Here is a 14,360-nt window from a genome sequence, read left to right as displayed (position 1 = left end):
CCAACGGCTGCAACTGCCACGAGCAGCTGCGGCGCCGGAATTCCCCCGTCTGGCCCCCCATCTCCCCACGGCGGGCCCCGCCGCCCCGCATTTATGGGCCCCCCAACTGCCCCTTCGTGCTGGGGGCCGCCCGCAGGCGCTGTCTGGGTAGCTGGGCTGGGCCAGTCCTTGGCTCCGGGTCGCCCCCTGCGCCGCCTGGGGTGGTGTCTCCCTACTGGGGGCGGGCCGGGTCCGCAGTCCGCGAGGCAGAGAAGGCACCGGAGACATGACGCCGCTAAGAGACTGCAAGGTGAGGGGGGCGGCCCGCGCGGTGGGCTGGGGGCCTGTGGTCTTTTGCTCCCTGGTGAAATTGCCGCCTCCGCACCCAGCCCCTGAGAGACCCTCCCCTGGTAATGGAGCAGCCCCGCCACGCTCCCTGCTTGTCCCTACAGCCCCGCGCCTGCCGCGCTGGCGTTGGGGGTGACGGCGCGAAGGGTCAGGACTGCTGGGTCCCATCCCACCTCCGTCTCTTGCAAGCTCTTCGCATCCGCCTCGGGTTCCCCGGCTTAGAGCGGGGCATGAGCTCTGCCTGCCGGGGGGCTGTGGCTTGACTTGTGGCGGTGAAATGCTTTCAGATCTTTAGATGGGAATTGTGTGGCGCTGAACTTTTGGGGTTTGACTGCAGTTACTTGCATAGGTCTTTACATTTGCGTAGCATTATTAGGTCCTAGAAAAAAGGGCTGGACATGAACCTTTAAGGCCCTGAGGCACTCAAAGTTTTCTGAAGCATTAGTAAGATTATTATAGAGACAGAAAGTGGGAGGGCGTTAGTGTATTTAGATTACATACGAAAAAGCAAAATTACAATAATGGGTTTTTACTTTGCAAAATCAATCCTGTATGTAAGCTTTCCTGTACAAACTTAATTCTGCTCCCTTATGCAGACATCCTCTGCAAAAGGAATAATATGTTATACAGGTTGATCTAACCCAGCACTCTCTCTTCTGGCAACAGCTCTAATCCCACGTGATTTTAGCTGAAAGATCACTTCTCATGGGTGTGGTCAACTCTTCTTGTGATCTCATACACTTTGTTTATAACCACCAGTCCTGGCTCTCTGTGTTCAGTGCTGGTATTTAACTGTAATTTACGCTTAAATGTCTTGTAAGAGCCTAGCAAGCAGTGGAAGTGTTGGTAATGCTGCTAGACAATATGAACCTCCTGTGGTTCAGCAAATTCTCACATTTGGTCAGATCCTGAGGTTGCCAGATCAGAGGTTCAGCCTGTATGATGAATATATGCATATGCACATGGGAGAAGAATTAAGATTGCATGGGCAATATAATGGCAGAGTAGGGATTTTCTGAATGATCACTGAATTTCTCATCTGATTCTCGGGGTTCTTTTAAGAATATTCTTAAAAACACTCAAGAAGCTGTTTGTCACACAGCCAACACCACATCTGTGTAAATCATAAATCACTTCATCCAGATAATTGAAGTGTTCTTTCAGTCTTTCTAGCTGTAAACTGCTGTTTATTTATAATCTCCTGTCACAATGAGATGTTTACCAGGCAGTTTATATAATGAGTCTGTTATATAATCTGTGAAACTGTGCACCGCTTAATTCTTTCACTATTTGTGTGCTGTAACTTAACCTAATCAAATGTCCCTACTAGCTCCTGTAAATTAATCATTAAGACAAATTCTCAGATGTTGTTGACTCTGTTTATTTCAGTGGATTTAAGCCAGCAAGTAATTGGCCCCAGGTGTCACCGAGGTTGTTGGTTTTCACAGGTAGCAAAGCAAGGATTTTATTTTGTCACTTACCATTTTGAAAGGTGTGTGTCTGAAGTGAAGTGACTAGCATGCTACTGAGGTTTAAAGAGAAAATGCTTCTAAAATTAAAAGTTTTGTTGCATGTAATTAGCAGTTATATAGTGTTATGTCAGGGTGGGCAATAATTTTTGATGGGGCCATTCTAAGAATTTGGAAAGTGGTCAAGGGCCGCACACTTCCATGGTGTTAATGGAGAATGTGTAGGATCTGGGATGGAGGTGTGGGGTCTGGGAGGGCATTTGGATGAAGGAGGCAGTTGTGTCCTGGGGCAAGGATCTGAATACAGGAGAGGGGGGTGGGGGTTGGGCTGTGACCTAGGGCAGGAGGGGGTTGTGACCTAGGTCGGAGGACAGGGGTGGAGGGTTTTGAGTTGTGACCTAAGGAAGGTGGTTGGGCTGCGGCATCTGGGAGGAGGTATGGATGCAGGAGGAGTGGCAGAGGGTTTAGGTTATGTGGGGTATGGGCACCGGAAGAGGGGCAGAGGGTTAGTGTTATGTGAGGTTGTGGGAATAGATGATTAGGGTTATATTGGGTACAAGTGCAAAAGTGGAGGGGTAGAAGATTGGAGGGAGGGTCTGGAGTGCCAGAGGCAGGCTGTGTCCAGGAGACTTACCTAAGTAACTTCTGACCAGCAGCCCTGCAAGGCCCTGAAGCAGGCTGGCTGCCTGCCTGCTGCAGCCCCAGACCACTCAAAACTGTTCCCTGCTGCATGTGGCTCTCTGCCCCACATGTCAAGGGGACAGGGAGGCTTTGCACACTGCTTCCAAATCACGTGCAAAAAATTTCTCATCTCCTGTTGGCTGGAAATTGTAAACCACCCAATGGGAGCTAAGATATTTTACAGTGGGTTTGGGAGCAGTGTGCAAAGCCTCCCAGTACGCCCAGTGTCCGGAACAGAGAGCTACATGGAGCAGGAAACTGCTTAAAGCAGCACCTTGGTGCTCTGCGCCTGAGGCGGCCCTAAGGCCAGATCTGGTGGCTTGGCAGGCTGGATCTGCCCCACAGGCCACATCTTGCCCACTCCTGTCTTATGCGTATTCGCTTGTCCTTCTTCCACCACTGCCTTTCCATCCTCTCTATCCACATTAGGAAGAATCCTCAAACATAATTTCAGTAAAGACTTACGTGGCTTCTCAACCTTACTGTCAATTTTAGATAGATAAAATCTACCAGAAATCCACTCTTCTGCTTCTTAGCACTTAGCTAATATGACATCTGGAAAGCCAGGCTGTTCAGTAAATAGTCTCACTTTTTTTTTTAAAAATACAGGCCTGGCAGGATTCTGGACTCGTCCTATCCACCACTAGCAATGAGGCCTGCAAAATGTTTGATGCCACACTGACTCAGGTATGGCAGGGTTTTGATAAAGTTTGATTTGAATGGACTTACAGCATAAAAATAAGTGTTTGTTGTAGCTCATTTTTAAATTGCTTATCCTCTTTATGAACCAAAAGGATAGTCAGGTTAAAAAAATTCTTTTGTAAAGAAACAGCATTCCTTGTGTAGTACCCAGAGATACTGAGACCTCATCTGGGGTGAGTGAAGTCTCTGCTCTACAGCTTTGGTTGAGAGCCAGCTGGCCTTTAGCTCATGTGGTAGAGTGCAGGGCTTCAACCCTATGCTCGTAGGTTCTATCCCTGGGGTCAGCAGCCTAGGTCTGTCAGCATTACAACTGGTGCATTGGCTGGGAAGAACTGCTGGAAGGTCTCTTAAGCTCAGGATGTGCTTCCTCAGCCCAGGTAAGCATGTGGTACCCAGAGGTACTGAACCCTCATCTGGGGTGAGTGAAGTCTCTGCTCTACTGCCTTGGCTGAGAGCCAGCTGGCCTTTAGCTCATGTGGTAGGTAGAGTGCAGGGCTTTAGACCCTATGTGTGCAGGTTCTATCCCTGGGGCTGGCAACCCAGGTCTGTCGGCGTTTCACTTGTATGTTGTTGATGACACTGAAGGCCTTGTCTGTCCTAGAAACTTTGGTCAAGGCAAGTTTTGTTGCCATAAAGCTGCCACAGTTAGCATATCACTCATATATGAGCATATTTGGCTAAGTGCATTGGCATTGCACACACTCACCTACACTACTTGTGTTGCTGCAAAGTGTGGTGTGTTACGAGTAGCTATTGAATGTGAAACCGGCTACCATCCACTGCATTATTATTTGGGAAATTTTGCAGTGTATGCTGGGGTAGAAACAAGTCATGAAGGAGTGATTGGGAACAAAAGGGTGAAGTTCCCATATTGCAAATTTCTCCAATCTATGATGCATTCAGGTCCCATTATTTTCACACCTTTTTCAAAAAATAATCTCACAACCTGTCTGGCAACTTTTGGTATCTGCTATCTCTGACAGAAGCAAGGAACCCCAGAGTGCTGCACTATTAACAGTACAACCACAGGAGAAACACTCCTCCAGTATTTGAACACCTGCAAGAAGAACTGTAACAGGAGGGGATGTGATGATTTCTTTGAGGACAGATTACTAAGATATATAGCAAAAAGCAATTTAGGGTTGTTGGTGGCATCCGTGACGCATCTGTGGAAGTTGTAATGCCACTTCTGGATCTAAGAAATGAGCACTGACTAGTTGGATTACACTGTAATGCAGGTTTAGGATGACAAATAGTGGCTGCAAAAGTCTGGGATGACACATAGTGGCTGCAAAACTTTTGAATATGAAAGGCCATGACTCTGAATGTGAATGCTGAGCTTGCCCCAGCCTTCCAGTGCAAAGATACCAGAGTGAGACCTGTGCTGACAGTGCACTGTGGAAGCTTGCCACACTGAATGCTACCAGTCAGTGGGCAATAATTTTGAAGTTCACAGTGGATGCTATTGTCGTAAAGGGTGGAGGGCCATTAATCATCTCCTGTTACTCAGGACTTACTCTTGGCAATGTACAGAGCATAGTTAATGAATTTGCAGCTGTGGGGTTCCTGAACTGCGCTCTGGCAGTAGCATGTGCATCCTTATTTTGGCATTAACCCTCCTTGAAACAGACTACATGAATAGGGCTGTTTTCTATTGTGCAATTGGTGGATCACTGGGGGCACTTTGCTGAAATCAGTGTGGGCTGGTCAGGAAAGGTATGTGATGCTGGCATCTTTAAGAACATAGGATTGTTTACAAAGATGCAAGCCAGAATTTTCCTTCTTTATCAGTAGATTACTGTTGGTGATGTTGAAATCCCATAGTGGTCTAAGGGGACCCAACCCTACTCTTTGCTGCCTTGGCTGATGAAGCCACACTTTGACAGTGCTGAGGAAAAGATTCAACTACTGGCTCAGCAGGTGCAGAACGACAGCTGAACATGCTTGTAGTAGATAGAAGACACATTGGTGGTAGTTATTCAGAAGATTAGATTTTAGTGAGAAAAATGTCATGGTTATAGGTGCCTATTGTGTCCATGTAATATGTGCAAGGCAAAGGGGGAAAGGTTATCAGGGTTATTTGCCTGTCTGCTGTTTCAAACAGTCAGAAAGAAGCCTTTAGAACTGCTCAGTGCAGAGCTGTGTAGCGGAGGGAGGCCCTGAAAAGCTCTTTAGTGGTCAGCCACAGTAATATGGTGTAATGGACTGTGCTTTACCTGACCTTGAAGTTTTGGAAGGCTGTTAGGAATAGTGTGCTGCTTGATGTACATTTCTGCGCATCACAGTCTTTTAATGTACCTGTGACCATTACACTATAATGTACAAACAATATAATCATGTTTTTTGCTGATTCTGTGAGTTCTGTGTTTTCCAGCCAATTAGTAGTAGTGGGTGCTTTGACTTGTACTAGGCATTCTTCAGTGTATGTTCTGAAACTATACAGATTGCTTTAGTCCAAAAAAATAGAAACTTTTAGCATGCCAAAAACAGTGCAAAATAATGTGCAACTAAAAACAAAGATAATACCAATTTCTATAGTAAAATAATGGAACAGAACTTTTAAAACTAAAAAGATAGGAAACATACTGCGCATTTCAGTCCATACTGCCCATTTTGGCTATACACCCTGCCCAGTGTTGCCAATCCTATCGATGAATGAAAAGCAGATAGCCATACCAGCAGAAGCAGAGTTGGTACTTCATCTCATGCAAGTAAAACAGTGAAAAGTTATAATCTGTGTCCTCACAGGGATTACGCAAGGTGCTATCTTCACTTTTCAAAAAGTATCTAAGGAAATATGTATGCACACTCTTATTTGAGTTCCCTCTCCGTATGGGGCTTATCCATGCTTGGATGGTAGGACTGGCTTGACTGTGGTGGAGTCTCAAAAAGATTCCGGCTCATGACATAATTGGATTCCCTATTTCTCCTCCTGCTTGCTGGTCATGGCAGGGATGTTTTTCAGGTTCTGTCTCAGAGGTATCCACAGGGCAATACTGGAAGCTGGTGGATGTACACCAATTGTAGCATGTAGCTCATTGGAAAAACTGCTGGGTCTGTAGCTCAGCACCAGACAGAATGTTCACCTCGTTGGTCTTGTCATTCATGTGCCACAATTTCTTGACTTTCACACAGCAGCGCTGCTGATGCTTATCCTACTCCTTCACTTTCAACCCCTGTGCAATCTTTTTGTAGATGTCCATGTTTCTACCACTGGTCTGTAGTTGTGTCTGCTCAGCATCCTCTTATCTCAGGCCCAGGAAATACAACACCTCTCTAGTTCAGGCAGTAGCTCATCCTGCAAGTGGAGCCAGCGTGGCTATTTGCACAGTTACATGCAATGGAATCGATGCTAAGTGTATTCACCAGTTGGGCAATCAGGAAAAGGCATTTCAAAAATACATGGTGGTTTTAAAGGGAAAGTAGGTGTCTTCCAGTCTTCATGACCAGAGCTGTTGTAGGACATTATGGGACACCTGTTGAAGGTCTGCTAAGGTTGATATGTGACAGAGAGGAAGCCGTGCTAGTCTATACACTATCAAAACAAAAAGCAGTCAAGTAGCACTTTAAAGACTAGCAAAATAGTTTATTGAGTCTGTTCTGGTCTGGCTATGGTCTGAAGAAGTGGGTCTGTCCCACGAAAGCTCACCTAATAAACTATTTTGCTAGTCTTTAAAGTGCTACTTGACTGCTTTTTGTTTTGATAAGGTTGATATGTCACATAGCGGCCACACTTGTACTGCAACAGCCTCAGCAGGTTAATCATGGCACAATACAGTTCAGGAGATGGTGTTACTACATCACTGTAACAGGGAGCTTTTGTTGTCTGGAGACAATTTAACTGTTGATATGCATGAATATGCTGATGCTAATGTGGCTTATGAACTAACTTTGTAGTGTAGACCAGGCCAGAGATAATTACTGCTGAAAAAGTGGAAGTTTTACCCTTTTATCTTTTTTACTTTTAAATTTCAGTCAACTGAAACTATGAAAAAAAACTTAATTTCACTTGGTTTCTAGTCAGTTTTCACACTTATTTTACAGTATGTTAAATGGACCAATGATAAGAGTCTAGGAGGCATTGAAGGATGTCTCTCCAAGTTACATGCTGCAGATCCAACTTTTAGTAAGTACAACTTTTTAATTGTTTGATGTACTGTACAATAGTTTTTATATGGTTAATTTATTCCATGCATACAAGCTGATGGGCTGGGTTAGTGTATGTTTGTTTTAATGTAGAACTTTTTCTAGACAGCCATCTTTTCTTCCCTTGAGTATGATCATTTAAAAAGAATCCTGAGAAATAATAAATTAGATGGAAAATTGATATTGTATGAACTAAGAAGTGTAACAACTAAAAAGAAAAAAAAAATCTTAGCTGTCCTGTTAGCTTGGTGGTACATGTTGCAGTTTGGTATTGGAGCTCAACCTTATTGTGGAAGGCATATGATCAGGGCTTTAAAGAGACTGGAGGAGACAAATAATGTTTTGCATGCTTCTCCTACTGGTGTATAAACATAATATTATTAATGAAAGGAAATTTCCAGTTGCCAGGAAATGTATATGGAAGGGAAAGTGGTGACTCTCAGACTGGATTCATTGGTTGGTTTCTGATGATGAAAGTATTGTAATATGAAGGTTTAGAATTGCAGGCATTTGTTTTGTTTTAGTTAATTAAACAGAATAAATTCATTATAACAATGCACTTTATGTAAAACTAGCATCCATTTGTTTTACACACTCTTGTACTGCATCAAGATGCTTTGGCATATTTGTACATATACAAGACAAATATGGATTCACTCTGTTGGGCAGTGTGTGTTAACATTACATCTATGCAGAAATAACAAGGCAGGGAATGTACCAGGATTTAATAAACCATTGGGGGGGGCCTTCCAGTTGCAGAAGAGCATCTTTAATTTTTCAGGTGTTTGGCTTTGCCAAATTTTAAAGGCTTGTCCCTAGAAAGGAATGTTGGGGGATGGGGAGGAGAAATCCTGTGTGAAGGCAGGAGAGGTACAATGGGAAGAAGTAGTTGGCCCTTTGCAACCTCAATGGATTTTGCTTTTCTGTGTGTAGTTCTATGCTGCATTGGGACGTGTGCTTCCCATTTTGAGTGGACACGTGTGTATTAATTCTGCTTGACTTAGAATGCTAGAAATAGCAGTGTAGCTGGGTGTAGCATGCATGGTGGCTCAGGCTAGCTGCTGGCTATGTACCTGCAGCCTCCAGATGGGTTTGTGTTCAGATGGCTAGCCGTCTCTCAGCTACACTACTGTTTTTAGGGTATTAGCTCATGCAGAGCTAGAGTGTGTCTGTCTACCTGAGCTGGGAATCACGCTCACAGACAATGCAAGTGGAAGTGGCTTTACAACCCACAAGCCCTGTACCACATTATGCCCCACCTTTTTGCTCATCCACTTTTCCTCTTTTCATTCATTATCAGTAAAATTAAGTTCCTGTTGTTGCATCTCTTAGAAAGAATCACCTCTCTTAGAAGTAACTTGCACTTGGGTAGTTTAATCTCCTGCTATTCTGGTGCTGGGCACACTGTTAATTCTTATCTCAGGCTGCCTCTGGCTTCTCCTAAAATGGTTTCTCTAATCTTCTTTCCATCCTGTTGTACGTGTCATTACAGAGTACAGCAAAAGATTAGAGTCAAAAGCTCTAATTAAGCGGGGACGGAGGCAGCATTGGTTAATTGTTCCTAGGAACAAGATTGTAGCTTAGGAGGCAGAGGGGTGTCAAAGAAAGATTTGAAAGTAAAAGATCCACTGAAGACAAAAATTTTAGATTCTTGCTGGTAACTTAGGCCTGTTCTGTGCAAGGAGATTAGATTAGTATAACTGCATTGCTCAGGGATGTGAAACATTGGTACTTCAAACAATAGAGTTAAACCTATCTAGCCCCTCACGAAGTTGGCACTAGGTGGATGGAAGAATTCTTCCATCTGCCTAGCTACCACCTGTAGGGTTACCACCTGGGCATAGGTAGAGTCTTCACTGCAGTGCTACAAGCTCTTAATGTATGACTCTTATTTAGTTGCTTGGTATTTTTATGGGATCCTAACCAGTCTCTAGCATTACTGCAATCTACTACTACCTTTAGCTCTCATTTAAATATATCTTAACAGGTTAGCCTAGAGCTTCTACAGCTGTTGAATTACCTTTAGTTCTGTGTGTCTAAATTTTTCCATGTTGCTTTCTTCAGCAATGGGATGTGTGATTTCCAATGGCTTGGCTCTGATTGGCACTGGGAGTTCAGTGCGGTTAGACAAAGAACTGGACAATGCGATGAAAAAGATGATGGCACTCTCAGAATCACAGCAACTGACTGAGAGGGAGAAACTACATGTGTCTGCACTAGACATGTTTGCCAGTGGGTAAGAGGTTGGTTTTTAGGAAGGGGATTGCGAGTGTTTGGTTTTGTCATCCAAACTATGCACCGCTTGACTGCATGTTGCCATTTCTGTTCACAAATTTACTGTCCTGTTGATATATTTCATTGCTCATTTAAATGATTAAATGGTTAATCTAGAATGGAAAAAATGCCATTCAGTAGTGCAGCTGGCAAGAGGTATTTCTTCCTTTTATCTTGGAGATTCAGCACAGGTGTTCTCTGACTGAAAAATAGAAAAAAAGACACTTCACTCTCCTCCAGTTGTGGTTGGGGAGGGAAAACTGAGGTTCAGGGCCTACCCACAAGCTGAATTAACACTTCTGGAGGCTTGGGGCTAGTAGATTTTCTGGACTCCCCTGGGATGGAGCCAAAAATGAGGATTTCAGTGTGTGGGAGGGGACTTCCAGGAAGTGGGATGAGGATAAGGGTGCAGGATCTGGGAAGGCAGGACAGTGCAGGAGCAAGCTGCACATGTAGATTCTGGATAGAAGGGAGGGTGTTGGAGTGGGCTAGGGATACAGGGTCTTGGCAGCAGGGGGATCAGGAACAGGGTGGGAGTCTGGGAAGGAAGGGCATGGGGGCCACTTACCTGGCACAGTCTTCATCGTACAATCATGTATACTCAAAAGTATTTTTTCAAGCTAGGAAATTGTTAGAAGATTTTCACTTTGACAGTAGTATTAGTTTAGAGATAATATTAGATTCAGGTAGTTCAGTTGTGTTGGCCATGTCAGTGATTAATGTTTTGCCTTGTAGGTGTCTTCCTAAAGCTTGTGACATATGGGATAGGATTCTGCAGGACCATCCAACTGACATGTTAGCTCTCAAATTTGCCCATGACACTTATTTTTATCTTGGATATCATACACAAATGCGAGACTCTGTTGCTCGTGTATATCCTCACTGGACACCTAATATTCCTCTTAGTAGGTATGCAAGAATTGATATTTAGATGTTTTCTGTGGATCTCCACTTCTGCTGTGCATGTACTTTGTATGCATAAATTCAGATGTCTCTGGTCAGCAGTGTCTGTAGGGGCAATGCACAAACCCTGATAGTGACAGGTAACACCTTTCCTTGCCCCTTCCTTTCCCTCTCTCTGTTATCTAAACCCTGGATTCTATTTTATCCTACTTCAGTCATCTGAAGAAGTGGGTCTTACTCACAAAAGCACATGACCTAGTAAATTTGTTAGTCTCTAAGGTGCTACATGACTGTATGTTATGCCAGATAATCCCTGTAATCTCTGTTTAAGAGTAGATAAAGGAGTTCTGAATAACCATTTGACTTTAAAAATATGCACATTAAAAATGAGCATCTCTTGGTTTCCTACTATAACCAAACTTTCCTACTATAACCTATAAACAAACTTAAATTGTTTATAACTGAGCTGTTCCTCTGAAAGTCCTGCATGTTTTCCCACTTATGGGATGTGACAGCCAGTGCAGCCTACTTGGTGAACCGTCTCATAGCATTTCTAGATAGAACTACTCATGTGCTCTTCCTTTCCTTTTGAGGGTGAGGCAATAAAATAATGATTGGTGCTTCCTGCTGCCTCAGTTCCTTCCAACTGTAGCAACAGAAGGTCAGGAACCTCTTCTGATTCCTTGTATCCACAATACACCCTGGGCCGCTGCAGACCAGCACTGCTCCAGCCTTATTGGAGTGCCATCCACCTGCGGTGGGTGAGGACTCACTTCGGCCTCCAGTAGTCAACTGTAACTGTTAAGCCTGTTCCATTTAGGCTGTGACCACACTTGACCAAAACTTCAAAATGGCTGTACTAATGGCCAAATCAAAGAATACTAATGAGGTGCTGAATTGAATATTCAGTGCCTCATTAGCATTACCATGCTGCCGGCTGCGGCGCTTTGAAAGTGCTACTGCTGAGCTGCGCATGTTCAGAAGTGGCATTTGGAAGTGCCGCAGCTGGCAGCATTCTAATGAGGCGCTGACTATTCAATTCAGCACCTCATTAGTATTCTTTGATTTGGCCATTAGTACAGCCATTTTGAAGTTTTGGCCAAGTGTGGTCACAGCCAAAGTGGAAAAGGCTTAACAGTTACAGTTAACTAGTGGGGGCTGAAGTGAGCCCTCACCCACCGCAGGTGGATGGCACTCCAATAAGGCTTGAGCAGTCCTGGTCTGCAGCGGCCCAGGGTGTACTGTGGATACAAGGAATCAGAAGAGGTTCCTGACCTTCTGTTGCTACAGTTAGAAGGAACTGGGGCAGCATGAAGCACCAATCATTATTTTATTGCCTCACCCTCAGAAGGAAAGGAAGAGCACATGAGTATTCTTCAATTTGTATTTGTATTAGTATTCTTCGATTTGGCCATTAGCATGGCCATTTCGAAGTTTTGGCAAACTGTGGCCACAGCCATAGAGTGAGGTTTATTGGTTAACCCTTAACATCCCTAGTTAGGGTAGATTTATAAATTTTGTGTAGATTTTTAGAATAATCCTAGATATATCTTTGGTGCCATCATTTAGTTTTATAGGCAGGCAGAAGCTGAAGAGGCTTCCATTAACTTCAGTGGGGTCACTTAAAGTGCAGGACTTCAAAAGAGGGAAGCAGAGATGAGGAATGACAGCTCTGGGATTCAGTTAATTGTTTTCCATTAAAAAATAAGATTACTCTCTTTCTCACAAAGGTCTGGTTTTTGTTGTGGGCTCAACGTGTGCCTTAGTATTTGATGGGAAAAAGAAAGCTGGTTATTTCCTTCATATTGTAATTTTTGTAGGGGAAGACAATTAGATTCTGTTCTTTTTCCCTCTTCAGCTATTTGGTATTACTACTCAGAGTATAAGTACTATTTTGCATTAAATTATTGTAATGTATTTCAAAACATTAGCTTTATCTGCCTAGTGCTTAATGGGGTTTTCTTGTTGTTTAGTTATGTGAAAGGCATTTTCTCTTTTGGACTGATGGAAACTAACTTGTTTGATCATGCTGAAAAGCTTGCCAGTGAGGTAAGTGGGACATCTTTGGTATTACAAGGTTTTAAATTCTTGATCTTACTGATTGTGCAAATGTTCATTTGAGAGAGATGGTTTATGACTGTTTAAAATTAACTAAACAAAAGTAAGCAACTGTGCTGAAATTCATAACTATTCATGTGCTGCATCCTTATAATAATGACTTTGCAGTTACAGGTGGTACATTTTTAAGAAGTCAGAACAGGGGATTTCTCCTTTTTCCCCTAATTCTTGCTCACTTTTTAAATTCAAAATTGCAGGGGGAGAGGAAGAATGAGCACAGAGATCAGAGAGAATCTGGCTGTGCAAGCTGGAGAGAATAAAATGAAAACTTGTCATTGATAAATACACCATATGAGACCTGTGTCCATTTTGCCGTCAAATCTTGATGGTGTTAACAGCACCTAGTAAAATATCAGATGTGCACTAGATTAATCTGATGGTCATAATGCCTTGGTAAACTGGGTATACCTCATTCACACTTTATAACAGTGATCTCATCTGCAGTGGGAATAAAATGATGGCAACATATCCATATGACAGAAGGCGCTTGTAATTTGGGAAAATAATGTGAAGTAGAGCACAAATGGAATCAGGTGATATCTTGGTGTAATTTCAAATGTTCATTTTTTGCCAAACTGCTTTTACATGTCAGATTGCTGGAAGTAATAACAAAAATGCATCTCTTATTTTACAGTAAATTGTCAGCAATTGAAATGGGGAGGGCAGGGTTCCACAGCTGGGTTGCAGTTCTTGGAATACTAAAGCTACCTCTGTTTGACATGCAGAACCTAATGGAGCCTTTTTTCTTGTTATAGGAAAAGTGGTTAACTATAAGGAATTGTATTGCTATTTTCTTTCAAAGCAAGTGATCAGCTCATCTGCTCCCCATATGAATGGTGTGGGGTAACGCATGGTTTTCTGCTTGCCATGTGACTTTTCGGTGGCTGAAGTGTAAGAAGGGTTTGCAGAATGGAGAGTAGTTTGGTGTTCTTGAATAAGACCTTCATTCTCTAAAACTACTTTGTAACTGTCTATTGTCATTAAGCAGATGCCACCAAATGAACTCTAGTAAAAATTTCCCCCTTCCTGGCTAAAGCCAGTGCCACAAGGTATAATTAAAGTTATTAGCAGAGGTATACTTAATACCTACCATACCTGAGAAAATAGCCTTAAATTTCTGTTCTAGTATGTACAGCTATATCTAGTCTACCTGATAGGCATGCTGGTGTTTTCTTTTTTTCCACCATCAGGCTTTATCTATAAACCAATCAGATGGATGGTCTGTGCATACCATAGCACACATAAATGAAATGAAAGCGGACCTGAAGAATGGGTTGACATTTATGAAACAAACTGAAAACAACTGGAAGGTAAATTTCCTTAATACTTCCTCTGAAATAGCTGTCTGCGTTTTTTTTTTTGTTACCCCCTAAATACTAGTGATTTCTCTTCAGGTAAGTTTAATCGAATCTAGTACAAAATGCACTGGAATACTGTCAAAAAGAAGTAGCTGCTATATCAATGTGAAATCTTCGTTCATAACATTGGGAAACAAGAAGAAAATGCATCCATAGTTCCACGGTTCAGATATTCACATATTTAATATTCACATGGATAGGAAACATAAAAAATTAATATCAGCACTTATTTAAAAAAATGGATACCTGTCCTCCTTCAGTATTTGTATTTTCACAGCCCCAATAAAGACACTTAGACTATGTCTAGTTTAGAGTGATTTGTTGACAGAAGTTTTCGTCGGAAGATATTTTGTGATAAAACTTCTGTCAACAGGTTGTATCC

General features: G+C 42.8%; 1 protein-coding gene across 3 annotated transcripts in view; it reads left to right on the top strand.

Annotated features, from left to right (window-relative positions):
- Window positions 1-14,360, top strand: part of TTC38 (tetratricopeptide repeat domain 38) — a 38,952-nt gene that overhangs the window by 302 nt on the left and 24,290 nt on the right. The window contains exons 1-7 of one of the 3 annotated variants that reach the window (XM_075003351.1): window positions 120-289; window positions 3,087-3,164; window positions 7,224-7,305; window positions 9,390-9,561; window positions 10,335-10,508; window positions 12,476-12,551; window positions 13,811-13,930. In XM_075003351.1, coding sequence (XP_074859452.1) covers window positions 266-289; window positions 3,087-3,164; window positions 7,224-7,305; window positions 9,390-9,561; window positions 10,335-10,508; window positions 12,476-12,551; window positions 13,811-13,930 — 726 coding nt within the window. In that variant the 5' untranslated portion in view covers window positions 120-265. Of the gene's footprint in view, window positions 1-119; window positions 290-554; window positions 600-3,086; window positions 3,165-7,223; window positions 7,306-9,389; window positions 9,562-10,334; window positions 10,509-12,475; window positions 12,552-13,810; window positions 13,931-14,360 lie in introns of those variants that run through there. The other 2 variants (XM_075003369.1, XM_075003361.1) reach the window with 2 other exon arrangements.

The sequence above is a fragment of the Carettochelys insculpta genome, chromosome 1 (genome assembly GCF_033958435.1).
Source record: "Carettochelys insculpta isolate YL-2023 chromosome 1, ASM3395843v1, whole genome shotgun sequence".
In the NCBI taxonomy this organism is placed as follows: domain Eukaryota; kingdom Metazoa; phylum Chordata; order Testudines; family Carettochelyidae; genus Carettochelys; species Carettochelys insculpta.
This window is presented reverse-complemented; position numbering and strand designations above follow the sequence as displayed.